Raw genomic sequence first — 13,228 nt, 5'->3', positions numbered from 1 at the left:
ATGCATCACACAGAGTGCAGCAGAAGAGCTGCTCATTTTTGCACATAACAGTCAAAACTACCTCAGAATCTGATTACATTCAGCATACTAACCTTCAGCATTCTCAAACTACCTAGAAAATGAAGGTCAATCCTTGAATTGTGATACAGATGACTGAGTAAAAGGATCTCATGTATTTAAGTGTTACTAAAACTATTTCTTACTTTACTTCAAATACTTTATATTAACATGACTAGAGAGCAAAAAGCCTTTGAGAATAGTGTCTTTGTCTGCCACATCGCCCTCTTCTTGTATGAAAGCAATGAACAGGCTGCTCTTAAAAAAAAAACCCCACACGGCACCATGCCAGCTCCAGAGAAAGCCATTTGGATATCTAATAGCTTTGGACCAGGTCAGCTTAATGTAAGCCTTATTGCGATTACCTGATGTAATGACAGCCAATCCAAATAGAGCCTGTAAGCCATTATGAGCCAAACAAGGGGAACACATTATGCTTTGCGCTATGTCAGCCTGACAGGGTCTGAACAATGCAGCATGAAAACGTTTCCACCCAGTTACTGCGACTCCTAAGGGGATGGAGAGGAACTGTTTAGGGCAGTTATACGTCCCAAACGTACCTTTGAAGACTAGCAATCAGCCTTAAAACCCCCCTATCTGCAATCTTAACGTAAACAAGAGATGAAAGATTTGAAACATTTACTCAGAAATGGCTCTTAATAGAAAACAGCGCCACGTGAAATGTTTTAAAGCCTTAAAAAAATGAAATAACATTTAAAAAAAAGAAAGAAAAAAAATCACAGGAAATGTGTATTAACAGTCAATTGTAACATAATGTCATCAAACAAGAAACTCTTTAGACAGCCGCAAGAAAATACAACTTGACTGGACAGTTAAGTCCAGCTCAGGAACTTTAATTACTTGCTATAGGCTTTGGAAGCATTTGTGCAAACAGGTAGAGCTGTTTGTGTTTAGAGTGAAGAGGAATGCCACCAACTTCAAATGTGTATCATGTAAAGAGAACAAAGTTCCCACTAATACAGTACCTAACTTCTCCTGATCTACACCCCCCCTAAAAATAAAAAATTCCATTTGCCGTTACATAGTTTTGGATCCTTTAACTTCCTGCCACTATAACTAATTGGTAGGATTACAGAGACCATTGCTAAAACAAGAAGACTTGCGAGGGAGGGAGAGAACGCATCAGTTTATACTTCGCTTTCCTCAGGAATGTCTTTGGAGAGGCATCGTCGTCTTGGAAGCACTTCAGGCTCGTCCTACAGTTTGGCTCGCGCTCTGCTGGAAAAGATCTCGGTGTTTACATAGAATAACTTTCAAACTGAACAAAAAGCAATCACTAAACAACCCTACACACACGCACATACACTTTCACATTTGCCTTTTGAATGCTTTGTTTTCTTAATCTGTTTCTGTGCAGTTACCACTTCTCTAAATACCTGCTGTTTTCAAGAAGAAAAGGTACAGTGCCGCTCCATATTTGTGAGAATATGACAGACGAATGAATGACAAGAATTTATTAGACAAACATTTAAAAAAAAAAAACAAAACAGAACAAAGAAACAGGACTACAGCCCTTTTATGTAAGGTTCTTTTATTCACTGGTGGACGTGTTGGTTTAACAGTAACTGTGGTTTGGTGTATCCCATTAGGCTAATGTGGTGGTTTTGGAGATCAGGAGGAGGAGAAGGCACCAGGTCAGTATGGGGGTGGGGAGTGGAGGGAAAGGGGTGAGGTTTCCCCTAACTGCTCAACTATGGTCAGTGTGGCACTTTTTCAGTTTTATGATATATAGTTTAGGAACAGAGCAGGACAACAACATTATTATTCCTGACATTACATTAAGCACATTTTTTCTTGAAATGAACACAGAGCATGTTACTGAAGCAAACTTGTTTCTAAAGTCCAATCTTTTCTTCATAACATCGGAACATGATCTAATGCATTTATGTCATTTTAAGCTTACAGGACAAGATCAGAACCCTCAGGCAGATGTTCACCAACATTTCAAAGAAAACACCATTAAAGCTCACTGGGTACTAGCACTAGAGACAGGAAATGGATGACTTTATGCAAAAATTAAGAGCTGCTCATGTATTCACCCTGCATGTTATTGTCCAGCTCTATTTCTTTAAAAAGAGCTAGGAACTGAAGCCAAGACAGCATTCAAGGGCAGCGTCACCCCAGACAGAGTGTCAGTATCCTGTTGCTGAGCATGAGCGGAGGCAGTGTGGCAACGGAATCATGTGATCACAGTCGGGCCGGTGCGTCCAGTCCTCTCGTGGAGCTGGGAGAGCTTGAGGGCGATGTCTACCAGAGGAGCCAGGATCGCCTAGACGAGATACATAAAGAACAGCGAACGTCGGACTTCCTGTTCAGGTCATTCAGTTTATAGAAGTCCTTCAGTACAAAGCAGCTTCTTCTGGTTCTGTATTGCTAAGCTGCCGTTAATGCCGCCAGTATCAGAGCTATGAGCAGAAACCTCAACTAGCAAGGCCCAACTGAAGAGCTGCCAAAAATAAAACTACTTTGGTCCAAAATATGCTAAGCCCCTTTTTAAGAAGCTCAGTTTTAAGTGGACAAATTACTTTAATTTTACATTTAAATATTGTTTTTAATACCTCAGAAATCTTCAAATTCTGAGTTTCCCCCCTGAGATATCCTGATAGACATTTACTTTTATTCAGCAACTGGGAACCACGGTCTTGTGATCAGGTGACTGACTTGGCTATTGAAGAATATCACGTTTCTTTGCTTTGAGAAACGTGTGTTGCTTTTGCAGTACGCTTTGGGCGGTTATCCATTTGCACTGCAAAGCTCTGTCTGTTTGCAGCTTTTAAATGAATCTGAGCAGAGACTACAGTCATCCTGCTACTTCTATCAGCAGTCACATCATCAATAAGCACTAGTAATCCAGTTCCAATGGCAGCCACAACATCGGAATTATGAGTCGTCTCTCCTTACTTTTCTCTTCCCACCATTGAAAAAGTTAATCTTGATTTCATCTCTCCACTTTTTTACCCCCAAACTGTGCAGACTTTCTGACCTTCATGGTCCTCAATCCAAATCTAATTTAAAAACAACAACCACCACCAGTGGTTTGCAGCTACTTGTAAACCTGCATTTCCATTCATTAAGGTGTCTCTCAATTATTATTATTACCAACTTTTTAACAGGCCTCACCTGGCCATCAAACTGCTTGTCAATATAGTTATTTGTGAGTTGGAAATCTGCACTTCTATCACAGAGTGATGACTGATTGATGTCAAATCCACTTCGGTGGTCTACAGAGGCAAAACTACAAAAAGTGTGGCCTTGCCCAACAACCTATGGGCTCAACTCTATATTCTTACATCTACTATTTTTTAAGAACGATTAAATTAGAAGAATCTAAAACATGACCAACATCGAACACTATTAACTGTGACAAAACACGACGCAGCGGATTCATAAAATAAGCGCTTTTTGTATCAGTTTTGTGTGAGGTACTTTTTCTTCTCTAAATCCACACAGAAAGGAGATCACCCCATGGGTGTGTAAATCAAACCCACCCAAAGTCAGCCAACTGAACCATTAACCTGCTGGCTATTTATCTGTCAAGCTCTGATTCTGAAGCAGTATGTTTCTGCTTATCTGTTCATTCATAGTGTCCAAGCGCTGAAAAGGATAAAGAGCTGGAGCAGAACTTTTTTCTTTCTTGTACTACATCACCTCCCTGTCTGCACCATTCAAAATTATTTTATGAAGTGTGTCTAGTTGGAACTTGCACTCTTCATTTTTTCTTACCAGTCCAGATAAGGTGCCATAAGTCAAAACTTGGCCAAACATCTCCATCATCTCATCTCCCATGTTGAATAAAATCTCTCAGCCTGTTTTTTTTGTTGAGGGCTCCACCCAGTGCTAGCTGGCCATCGTACACGTTACTGATCATTCCAGGCAACCCAAAAGGTTGAGAAGCCCATGTGAATATTAAACTGCTGTGATGTAGATGGATAAAGGGCTGACAACCTTTATAAATATCTTTTTTCCCCCCCTCCCTCCTAAACAATTATTCACACGCACGCAAATAAAAAAGATTCGTGAAAAAAGAAAAAAAACTTTGTAACTGTTTATTTTCCTATCTGATGACTTCATTGTCTAATCTTTTTCCTCCCTGGATCCAACCAGCTGGGATTACTCCTCTCTGTCCTCACCTGTGGATCCTGGTAAATTTTCTGCGCGTCCTTCTCGTAGCTGTCTATGTAGAGCCTGATGGTTGCTCCAGCACTGCCTGTACCGCTGAGACGGAAAATGACCCTCGAACCGTCGGAGAAGATGATTCGGAGGCCCTGGGAGTGCGAAAGAGAAACAAAGATGTAAGAGATGGTGACAAATTCAAATATCGACTGAGCAGTAACATGTGGTTATATAATGTACGAGGTGGGAGTTATTCCATGTGTGTATGCACAGGGGTATGACCTCATCAGGTATTTTGCCAGCTTTTGAAACGCATCATTAGCAGGTCTGATTTTAATATGGAATCTGTTTTAAATTGGATACAGACTCTTAGTAGCATCTGAAGTGGAAAAAAAACCCCCAACAACTCTAAAACATGAGGCAAGCGGAGCACTGTTGCAGGATATTGTGTAAATTGTGGACTGCAAATATTAATGGGGTCTGTTTTGCAGGCTGCTCACCTGGTTTTTGGAAACACTCCCATCGACAGGGTCTGTATAGGCAAAATTGTCAGCGATGGCCACCTCGTAGGTCTTATCACCCGATGAGAACTTCTTTCCTTTAAAGGACGGATCGAACATTGCCGCCTCCAGATCCTTCATCATCTTATTGGCAGCATCTGAGTCAACTTCCTCATAGTCGTACCTGGAAGTGAAGTTAGACCAAGATTTTAAAAATATACATAGGAACTCATTTTCAACTACTTTCGATAATGACACATTTTTAATCTGAAGAGACAAAAGTAAAGAAAGTTTAATTATAACTGTTGCACTCCACTTGTGCTGCATTTCTCCAATTTGCCACTGAAAGGCGCCATTCCTGCATAGTCTCAAGTAGAGTTTTTTAAAAATGTTTTGACAGTGGTGTTTAAAAATTCTTAACACTGTCAATGGTGTTTAAAAACCCTCATCTTTTAGGATTCAAACTCTCATTTCATAAATCATAATGCAGGCATCTCCTCTGACCTGGTGAAAAAGTTCCTGCCAAACTTCTGCCAGTGATCTTTCATTATCTCCTCCACGCTCTGTTTCCTGGTGGCTAAGATTGACAGCCACGCAAGCACCGCCCACAAGCCGTCCTTCTCACGGATATGATCCGAGCCTGTTTATTAGCATAGAGAGATGTGATTGGGTGAGGGGCAATTCTTACTGGTGTCAAAGCTAAAAAAAGAAAAATGTGATGACCGAGTCTCACCAGTGCCAAAGCTCTCCTCTCCACACAGAGAGAGTTTACCAGCATCCATCAAATTCCCAAAGAACTTCCAGCCAGTTGGAGTCTCATACAGGTCCATCTGCAGCGTTTTAGCCACACTGAAACACACAGATTACATCATATAAGGAAAAAAAAGATTCTTGATTTGCACTTTTTCCAATTTACCCAAAAATATAAAAACTGTTTTGGTTTTTACTTGTCCAAGGCTCCACTGGTAGGCATGCTACGGGCCAGTCCTTTGACGCCGGTCTTCTGGAAGTACGGGATGCTTTTGATGTTGGCAGCAATGACAGCCACAGAGTCCGAGGGGTTCACAAAGAAGCCATGTTTACCCAGCACCATGTTGCGATCCTGAAGAGGGGACAAAAAGATGGCAATCCTGAGCTGTGATATTACTTTATTCATTTACACTGTAAACACTGCAATAGTTACATCCTTTTTGCACACACCCTTTTCTTTACCTTTTTCTAATGTAGCTGTCAATTTTCTTGATTTTTTTTTATAATCACACTCTGGATATTTATTATTTGGTGATTTGTATATATTGTGCTATTCCTTATATCTTAACATATTGTACTGTTAAATAGTCTAGTCTGTTTTTGTTAATGTTACTGTACTGGAGCAACTGTAACCCACATAATTTCCCTAGGGATTAATAAAGTATGCTGATTCCGATTTGGTAATCGGCAGCAGATGGTTTAGTGTCAGTACTTCCTGAAAAAAAGCTTTTAAAACCCTTCAAATCCCAAAGTATATAATTTTTGTAAAACATTTCTTAGATTATATTGATAATTTTGAAGACAAGTTTACCAAATAGTTCTCGTGATTTCTTTGTTAAGCATTTGGTCTGTTCCTTTCATGAAACATGAAGCTGTCAGGAGGAAGGGTGAGGAAAACGGCTAACTAAAAACATTCCACATTAAGTGCTGTTCCAAAATTCAATCTCACTCTGGGAAGTAGGCCTAAAATTGTGATTGACTCATGTAATAAAGAAAATATAAACTTTGAATGAAAACTTATTAGATTAAATACATTCTGAGTGATTTAATATCACAGATTGATATCCAGGTCCAGACTTCATAACTCTGCCGCCCAGCTCTTGCCAATACAGCTGTTAAATGATCCTTTATTAGGGGAATGCTGAAGAACTTACACCATCACCATCAAATGCAGCTCCAAAGTCATATTCTCCACCTTTCATGGTTTTGACCAGGTCAGCAGCATAGGTCAAGTTGGGGTCAGGGTGGTGACCACCAAAGTCTTCCTGGGGCACACAATTGACTGCAGAGTTTGCTGGAGACCCCAGCTCTTCGCACACTATCTTCTTCACATAAGGACCAACCACTAGAGGGAGTAAGAGCGCCATTAATAAAGGATCACACATCACATGCTGCCATGGTCACTAACGGAACAAACTTTCCTTTACACTGTGATGCACAAAGATTATTTCCGTTTGTGTTGCCTGTTGGTAATTTATTCAATTTAGGAACTAGCATCCACTGTTTGAATGACCGATTTAATACATGCTCATCCCTACCTCCATGCATGGCATCCAGTCTGACATTAATGTGATTGGCTCCTGAAAGAAGCTCCTTCAATGCAGCAAAGTCAAAGATCCCCCTTAGCATCTCTGCATAGTCATCAACTGAGTCCACAATCTCCACTGAGATAAATCAAGAGGGAAAAGCAAAGTTGGCACACAAGTCCTGGTACAAATCACAGCAGTACATGAAATTACAAAGCAACATGTATTCAAGATTTGAATAGACTAGAACATGTGTTTACAAAGAGAAGAGAGTTCAAGACGTTGGTATTAATTTAACTAATTCTTCATCTTTCAGTTAAAGATAGGATTCTGCATCCGTGGGTCTGTTACCTGTGAAGGGCTTGAAAGTGTCCACTTCAAAGGTCTGCTTGCCAATCTTAGACAAATCCACTTTGAGGTCTGGGCAGATGTGATACTCCTGCAGGCTTTTGCTGATCTCAAATATTTTATTTGTAATGCCCTCTGGAGCAGGTCCTACATTCAAAGTTAAACACTGGTTAGAAACCAGGCAATGCCCAAATATGGAACATTGAGCAAACTATGACTTGGACTATAGTGATTAGAGAAACAGTGGGTCTGTGCACTTGTCTCACCTCCGCTGGAAATGTTGTACTTGATGCCAAAGTCTCCATTGGGGCCTCCGGGGTTGTGACTGGCTGTGAGGATGATGCCACCCACTGCTTTTCTCTTGCGGATCACACAGGAGACTGCTGGGGTGGACATGATGCCATTGTGACCAATCACTAGGTGATTTATCTGCAGGCAGGAACAGATGCACACGTGCAAATTAATGGACACAGGCAAAAGTGTGTGTTTGTTCACAGCTCCAACCATAATGTAGAAGTAATAAGGGTACTGATGCTCCATGCAAAAGACTAAATTAAACACCTTTTCCATTGACTAACCTTGAGAAGGTTATCCACACCTTTCTCCAACATCCATCCTGAATTATTCCAGTTTTGTTATTTATTTATTTATTTTAATACGTCAGATTTTGCAAATCATTATTGGAGCTAACCCAAAACACTGCTGCTGGATGACAGCTTGAACTTATTTCACCCATCTTTGCACCATTATACTGGGTAGCTGTGCATTTTATATTTCATTATAAATTTTGTTTACATGCAAGAGCTTGCAAGGGCTCGCCCCTGACTATGTTATTAAACTTTTTACAATAGTATTGCCCAATACCAAGTGGTTAGATCAGCTGAACAGCAGCTGTGAGTAGCACCAGACTGGCTCTTACAGCCAATATTAGGTCCTCTAACACACTAAGGGTATTCAAATCTGAAATCCCGAGCCGAGTAGCAGTTTATTAATGAGTGATGAGTCTACACTATAATGAAACTCAGATTTAACAAAACTGCTGCTTTCAGCTGGCTATAAAAGTTTGTCCCTGTAAGACCCTCAAAGTGAGAGATGTGTGTGCATTTATATATGTTTTAAATTCAGTAAGTGCAAATCTACAGTGGCCCTGAGAGGTCAAACATACTGCAACTTGAGAAAATATCAGCAAATAGGAAAAAACAGTTCACAAAACACCACAGGAGTAATTAAGAGGAGACAATAATGTGCATGACAAGTTGCTCTAAACACCTAACAGAAAACATATATGCAGTATTAAATGAATCATGCGATTGAAAGACATTAGCTCGAGTCTTTTTTCCAAAGCACAACATAGATGAATCCTCAACTTCTTTTAAGTTGATCTCGGTACATTCCTTCACATGTTTCAGTTTTCTGTCACCTCCGTCATTTTTTTATTCAACTTCTATTGCGTTTTGTGTACTTTTGCAGCATTTTTTTTAGATTTGTATTGTGTTTATAAGCTGCAGTGCATTTGACCTCTCAGGGCCACCATACAAATCACATTTGTTTATAGCCAGCTATATTATGACCTGAGCTGGCCCTGCTGCCCAGTGCTTTACAAGTGCTGCAGAATAGGTTATATTTTGACTCCTTTTATAGTTTTGAAATCATGGCATTATCGCGGTCTATTTAACCACACAATGGTTTGCTTTGTGCAATCACACGGGCAGTAGTGCATCTCTCTGTAACTTATGATACAATTTCACCCAGATTTCCTAATATAGACCCAAAATTACAAATGCCCACCAAGATTTGCCATCTTCGTGCAACTTACACCTACTTTCATTAGATGAACCCTCCATTTAGCAATGCTTCTTTGCATTAGCTACAAGAAGGACAGAGGCCATCTAATGAGAAGGAAGGTCACAGATCGAGGCTAGACTACAATGAATATGTCCTCTCAGAGAGTGAGGAGGTTACCTTGCAAATAAATAAGAAGGTAATAGGGTTTGATAATATTATGTTGATGCATTCTCACTGTGCATCTCTCATTTATGCACAAGACATATGCAGAGCAACGTGACCGGCTGCAGACCACGCCCCCCGATGGCCTAAAATCGTTTGAGTAACATCAGCCAGTAACCACACATTCAATGAAACATTACAACGTTGGCTTATCGTGCCTTCTTTCCCAACATCTAAACCCGTTTTGTTCCCTTTTAGAGAGTTGGGCAAGACGGACCAAGAGCCTAAAAAAATATCCAATGATTGAAAAACGGCGAGTCAGGGTGTAAATGTCAGAGGTAAGGGTCTGACATGCAAGCGACCTCCTTCGTGCACTTTATCCAAAAGATCACCACGGTCAAGCAGGCTACCGGAGACAGCGCATGGAAATCCAGAGGGGGGATGGCGATACGTGCCAAAGATTCACTGACTGCTTTGGACCTTATGGAACAGTCAAGTAGTTTTCCATAAACACAGTTTGAATGAACTGGGGCCAATATCAAGGCGCAGATACAGGCAGGAATGTCATTCAGGATTCAGCGCTGTCTCTCGTGGTTAAGAGAGCTTGTAAGAGCAGCTGATTAGCCACCCCAACTGTAGTCATTGACTTTAAAGTATTGCATAACTTTACATGAACCCATTTAATATAGAACTGAACAGCACCTCTCGAAACATTTTAATATGCAGAACGTAACCCATGTTTAAATACGTATATTTATGCTAACAAGTTAATAATACATGACCTGACAGTAAATATTTTGAGCATTTGGTCGTTCTCTCGGTTAGCATTAAGCTACTTAAGTTACTCTAGCTTTCTATGTAGCAAACTTTTAATTTTTAAACTAACCAAATAATGTCAAACTAATCAACAGACTAGTTATTTAGGAATGCATCTGATATACTTGACAGCTAGCTTGATGTGAGCCTGCTAGCTTACAAGCTATTCTATAGGAACAGACTCAGTGAGCTAGACGCACACATACAGCAAGGACAGCAAAGGTGAACAACATGTCGTTCTGCTACTGACCCCGTTGGCAGCTGAAATCTGGACGATCAGCTGAATAGCGTCTTTCATGAAAAACCTCCCATCCCCTCCCACCACCAGAGTGGCCGCCTGGCGCTCGGCAGGCTCGATGACAGAGATAATGCTCTGGATGAAGTTTTCCGCATAGTGCTGGTTCTGCTGAAACACCGTCACCCTCTTCCTCAGACCGCTAGTCCCGGGCTTCTGGTCCGTGTACGGCTTGGTCTTCACTGTCGTAATTTTCACCATTTTTGACCCCCAGCGAGCACCAATGGTCACCCCCGTGTAATCCGCAGTCCGGTCCGACAAGCAGGCGACTGCAGTGTCGGAGCAGCCACACGTACACACCGGGCAACTCCCCCCTTCAAACACCCGCCCTCCCGGTTTAAAGAGAAAGGAGGGATCAAGGAAGAGTTCTTCAGTCTCAACAACAGCGCAAACAGAAAGGTAGAAAAGTCAAAATTCATACAGCTTTTCAGCCATTCTTGGATATTGCTTAAAAATGAATTTTTATAACTGCAATATGTGGGGAAAATGTCCACAGGGCTGTAGGCAAAACTCTAGAAACCGTAGGGATACGCCCCCCACCAACATTAAGATAAAGTTACTGATGAAACGCTCTAATCACAACTCAGGAGCTCATGTTGGATATTAAATAATACAAAAATATGTTATTTGTGTTGTTTTATTTGCACTATATTTTTAAAAGTCACACACCCAGCTTTTTGATCAATGGTCTGATTTATTGAAATCTCATCCATCCCCTAAGTGTCTGAGATGTATTAGCCACTAACACCAAAAACAATAATATTTTGCATTTTTTAAAAGATCTAAATAGTGTTATACATACATTTTTATAACATTAATGAATACAGAATTATGGTAGACTCTTTATTTGTAAAGTGATCATTTTCGGTGGTTTAAAGTGGTCAAATTTAAACACTGAGTGAGAATACAAATCTTCCCTACAGTTCATCATCCACTGTATGAAACAAGCAGTTTCTATTGTGTGAGAACGAAGTTACACCTGCAATACTCATAGAAAAAGATGTATGATTATTTGCAGGGTAACGCTTGCGACATAGCCAGTTTCGACCCATTGCTGTTTGCCTTTTGCTTCACAGTGTTTGATCAACATAAGTAGAACAAAGTTTACCATCAGATCTGTCAAAACAGAAGGTTGTCCTTAAGTACAGAAGTACTGTGCAAATTCTTCATATTGTGCTGAGAAATGGAAAATAGGTGCAACAATTTATAGAAACATGTGCAAACGTAAACATAAATACAGCACTGCTACAATAATGTTGAGGTCCAGTCTATGTGGAGGCCAATCCATGACTGATAGTATTCCATTGTGTCTTCTTCTATCTAGGTATGCTTTCACTGAATTGTGTTTGGGATCAGACTACAAAAACAGAGGCTCCATATGTTTTGCATATGGCTGTGGGCTCACTGTTGCACCTCTCTCCTGATCTTTTCTGTAAATACTGATGATGATTTGAACTACAAATCTCAGACTTGGATTAATTGCTCAGTCATACCTGTTGCCACTGATTTTCAGTCCTTTTCTTGTGTAATTTGGCATACCTCAGCCTTTTCTCCCCATTTCCATTGGTTACTGAGACCAATTCTGATTATTATTGTACTTTATTGAGCCCCGTGGGGAAATTGCTCTCTGCATTTAACCCATTCACTCAGTGAAGCAGTGGGCAGCCATTGGGCGCCCGGGGAGCAGTGTGTAGGGACGGTACCTTGCTCAGGGGTACCTCAGGGTAGCTGTTAAGGGGAATCGAACCCCCGACCTTCCGATCATGGGGCAACCACTCTACCTACTGAGCTATCCCTGCCCCATGATGAGGCTTCAGTGAACAGTAGATGGATCAACTGAAGGTTAATCATTTCTCTGGTGCTGTGTCTGGATTTTTTCCCCCCGTTTCTTAAAAATATGACTTTCAGATACTGTTCATCTGCTGTAGTCTGTTTTTTCAGGACTGACATATCTTCTTTTGTCCTCCACTTGCCCAATTTCCTTTAAGGACATTGCACACCATGCTGAGATATTCCAAGTTTTCAACAATTAGCTATTTCAGAATTATATTGTTGGTGCATACATACTATTTAAAGCCTGTCAAACTGTTTTATTATTGGGATTTTTCATAGACTCAACAAAACAAAAATGGAACAAATTGGATTTTTCCAACAAGCTGCTAGTTTTTTGCTGTGTTGTCTGTTATGTGCAAACACAACAATGGGTCATCTCTTGAGTTAGGTACCTTCTTATACGTAAACTGTTCACGTCCATGTTAACGGACATGAACAGCATTGACTAATGCTATATATAAAAAAAAGAGCGGTAACACTTTTGTACACTACGATATACATTTATAAAATGCATATTAACAGTTGCAGGGAAAAAAAGTTTCCGACTATAACATTAGAACACAAATTTGAACCCAATTAATTTCATTGAGAAAAACAAACCAGTATTACAAGAAATATGAACTTCTGGGATTAGCAGTAAATATCAATGTGTGAGTGGGTTCCTGGTTTTAAAGAACAGGGATCTGTTCTTCATAAGAAATGTTTCCAGAAGTGTATCAAGGGATGAACAAAAGTATGTGAGGAAAAAGAATTAATGATCAGACTGTTACAAAAACAATTGCTAAAGAGTTTGCAACCCACAAATCACACAGATTGCATGCAAGTGAAGGATTTCCATTATTGTAACTAGCAACACGCAAAAAAAGAAACTAAATCTCTTGTAAAACACACATAACGGAGAAGTCGTTTGGCAAAGCCACTGTCCAACTGCAAGCAGCTGAATGACACCAAACCCCTATGTTGGGAAAAGAAGAGCAGACAGGGGCCTGAAACATTAAATGCATCTCACATGTCATGTGACA

At 40.3% G+C, this 13,228-nt stretch overlaps 1 protein-coding gene across 1 annotated transcript; it reads right to left on the bottom strand.

Annotated features, from left to right (window-relative positions):
• Window positions 1-1,576: 1,576 nt before the first annotated feature.
• On the bottom strand, window positions 1,577-10,696 carry pgm1 (phosphoglucomutase 1). Its single transcript, XM_026147404.1, has 11 exons — window positions 10,329-10,696; window positions 7,582-7,744; window positions 7,319-7,462; window positions 6,980-7,105; window positions 6,596-6,786; window positions 5,639-5,793; window positions 5,425-5,540; window positions 5,196-5,331; window positions 4,692-4,875; window positions 4,209-4,343; window positions 1,577-2,347 (listed from the first exon to the last, which is right to left on the bottom strand). Exons 1-11 carry the CDS (start codon window positions 10,572-10,574, stop codon window positions 2,258-2,260), a joined length of 1,686 nt encoding a protein of 561 aa, XP_026003189.1. The 5' UTR covers window positions 10,575-10,696; the 3' UTR covers window positions 1,577-2,257.
• Between the last annotated feature and the right edge of the window lie 2,532 nt (window positions 10,697-13,228).

The sequence above is a fragment of the Astatotilapia calliptera genome, chromosome 17 (assembly GCF_900246225.1).
Source record: "Astatotilapia calliptera chromosome 17, fAstCal1.2, whole genome shotgun sequence".
In the NCBI taxonomy this organism is placed as follows: Eukaryota; Metazoa; Chordata; class Actinopteri; order Cichliformes; family Cichlidae; genus Astatotilapia; species Astatotilapia calliptera.
Note: the sequence above shows the minus strand (reverse complement) of the source record. Positions and strands in the feature narration are given on the sequence as shown.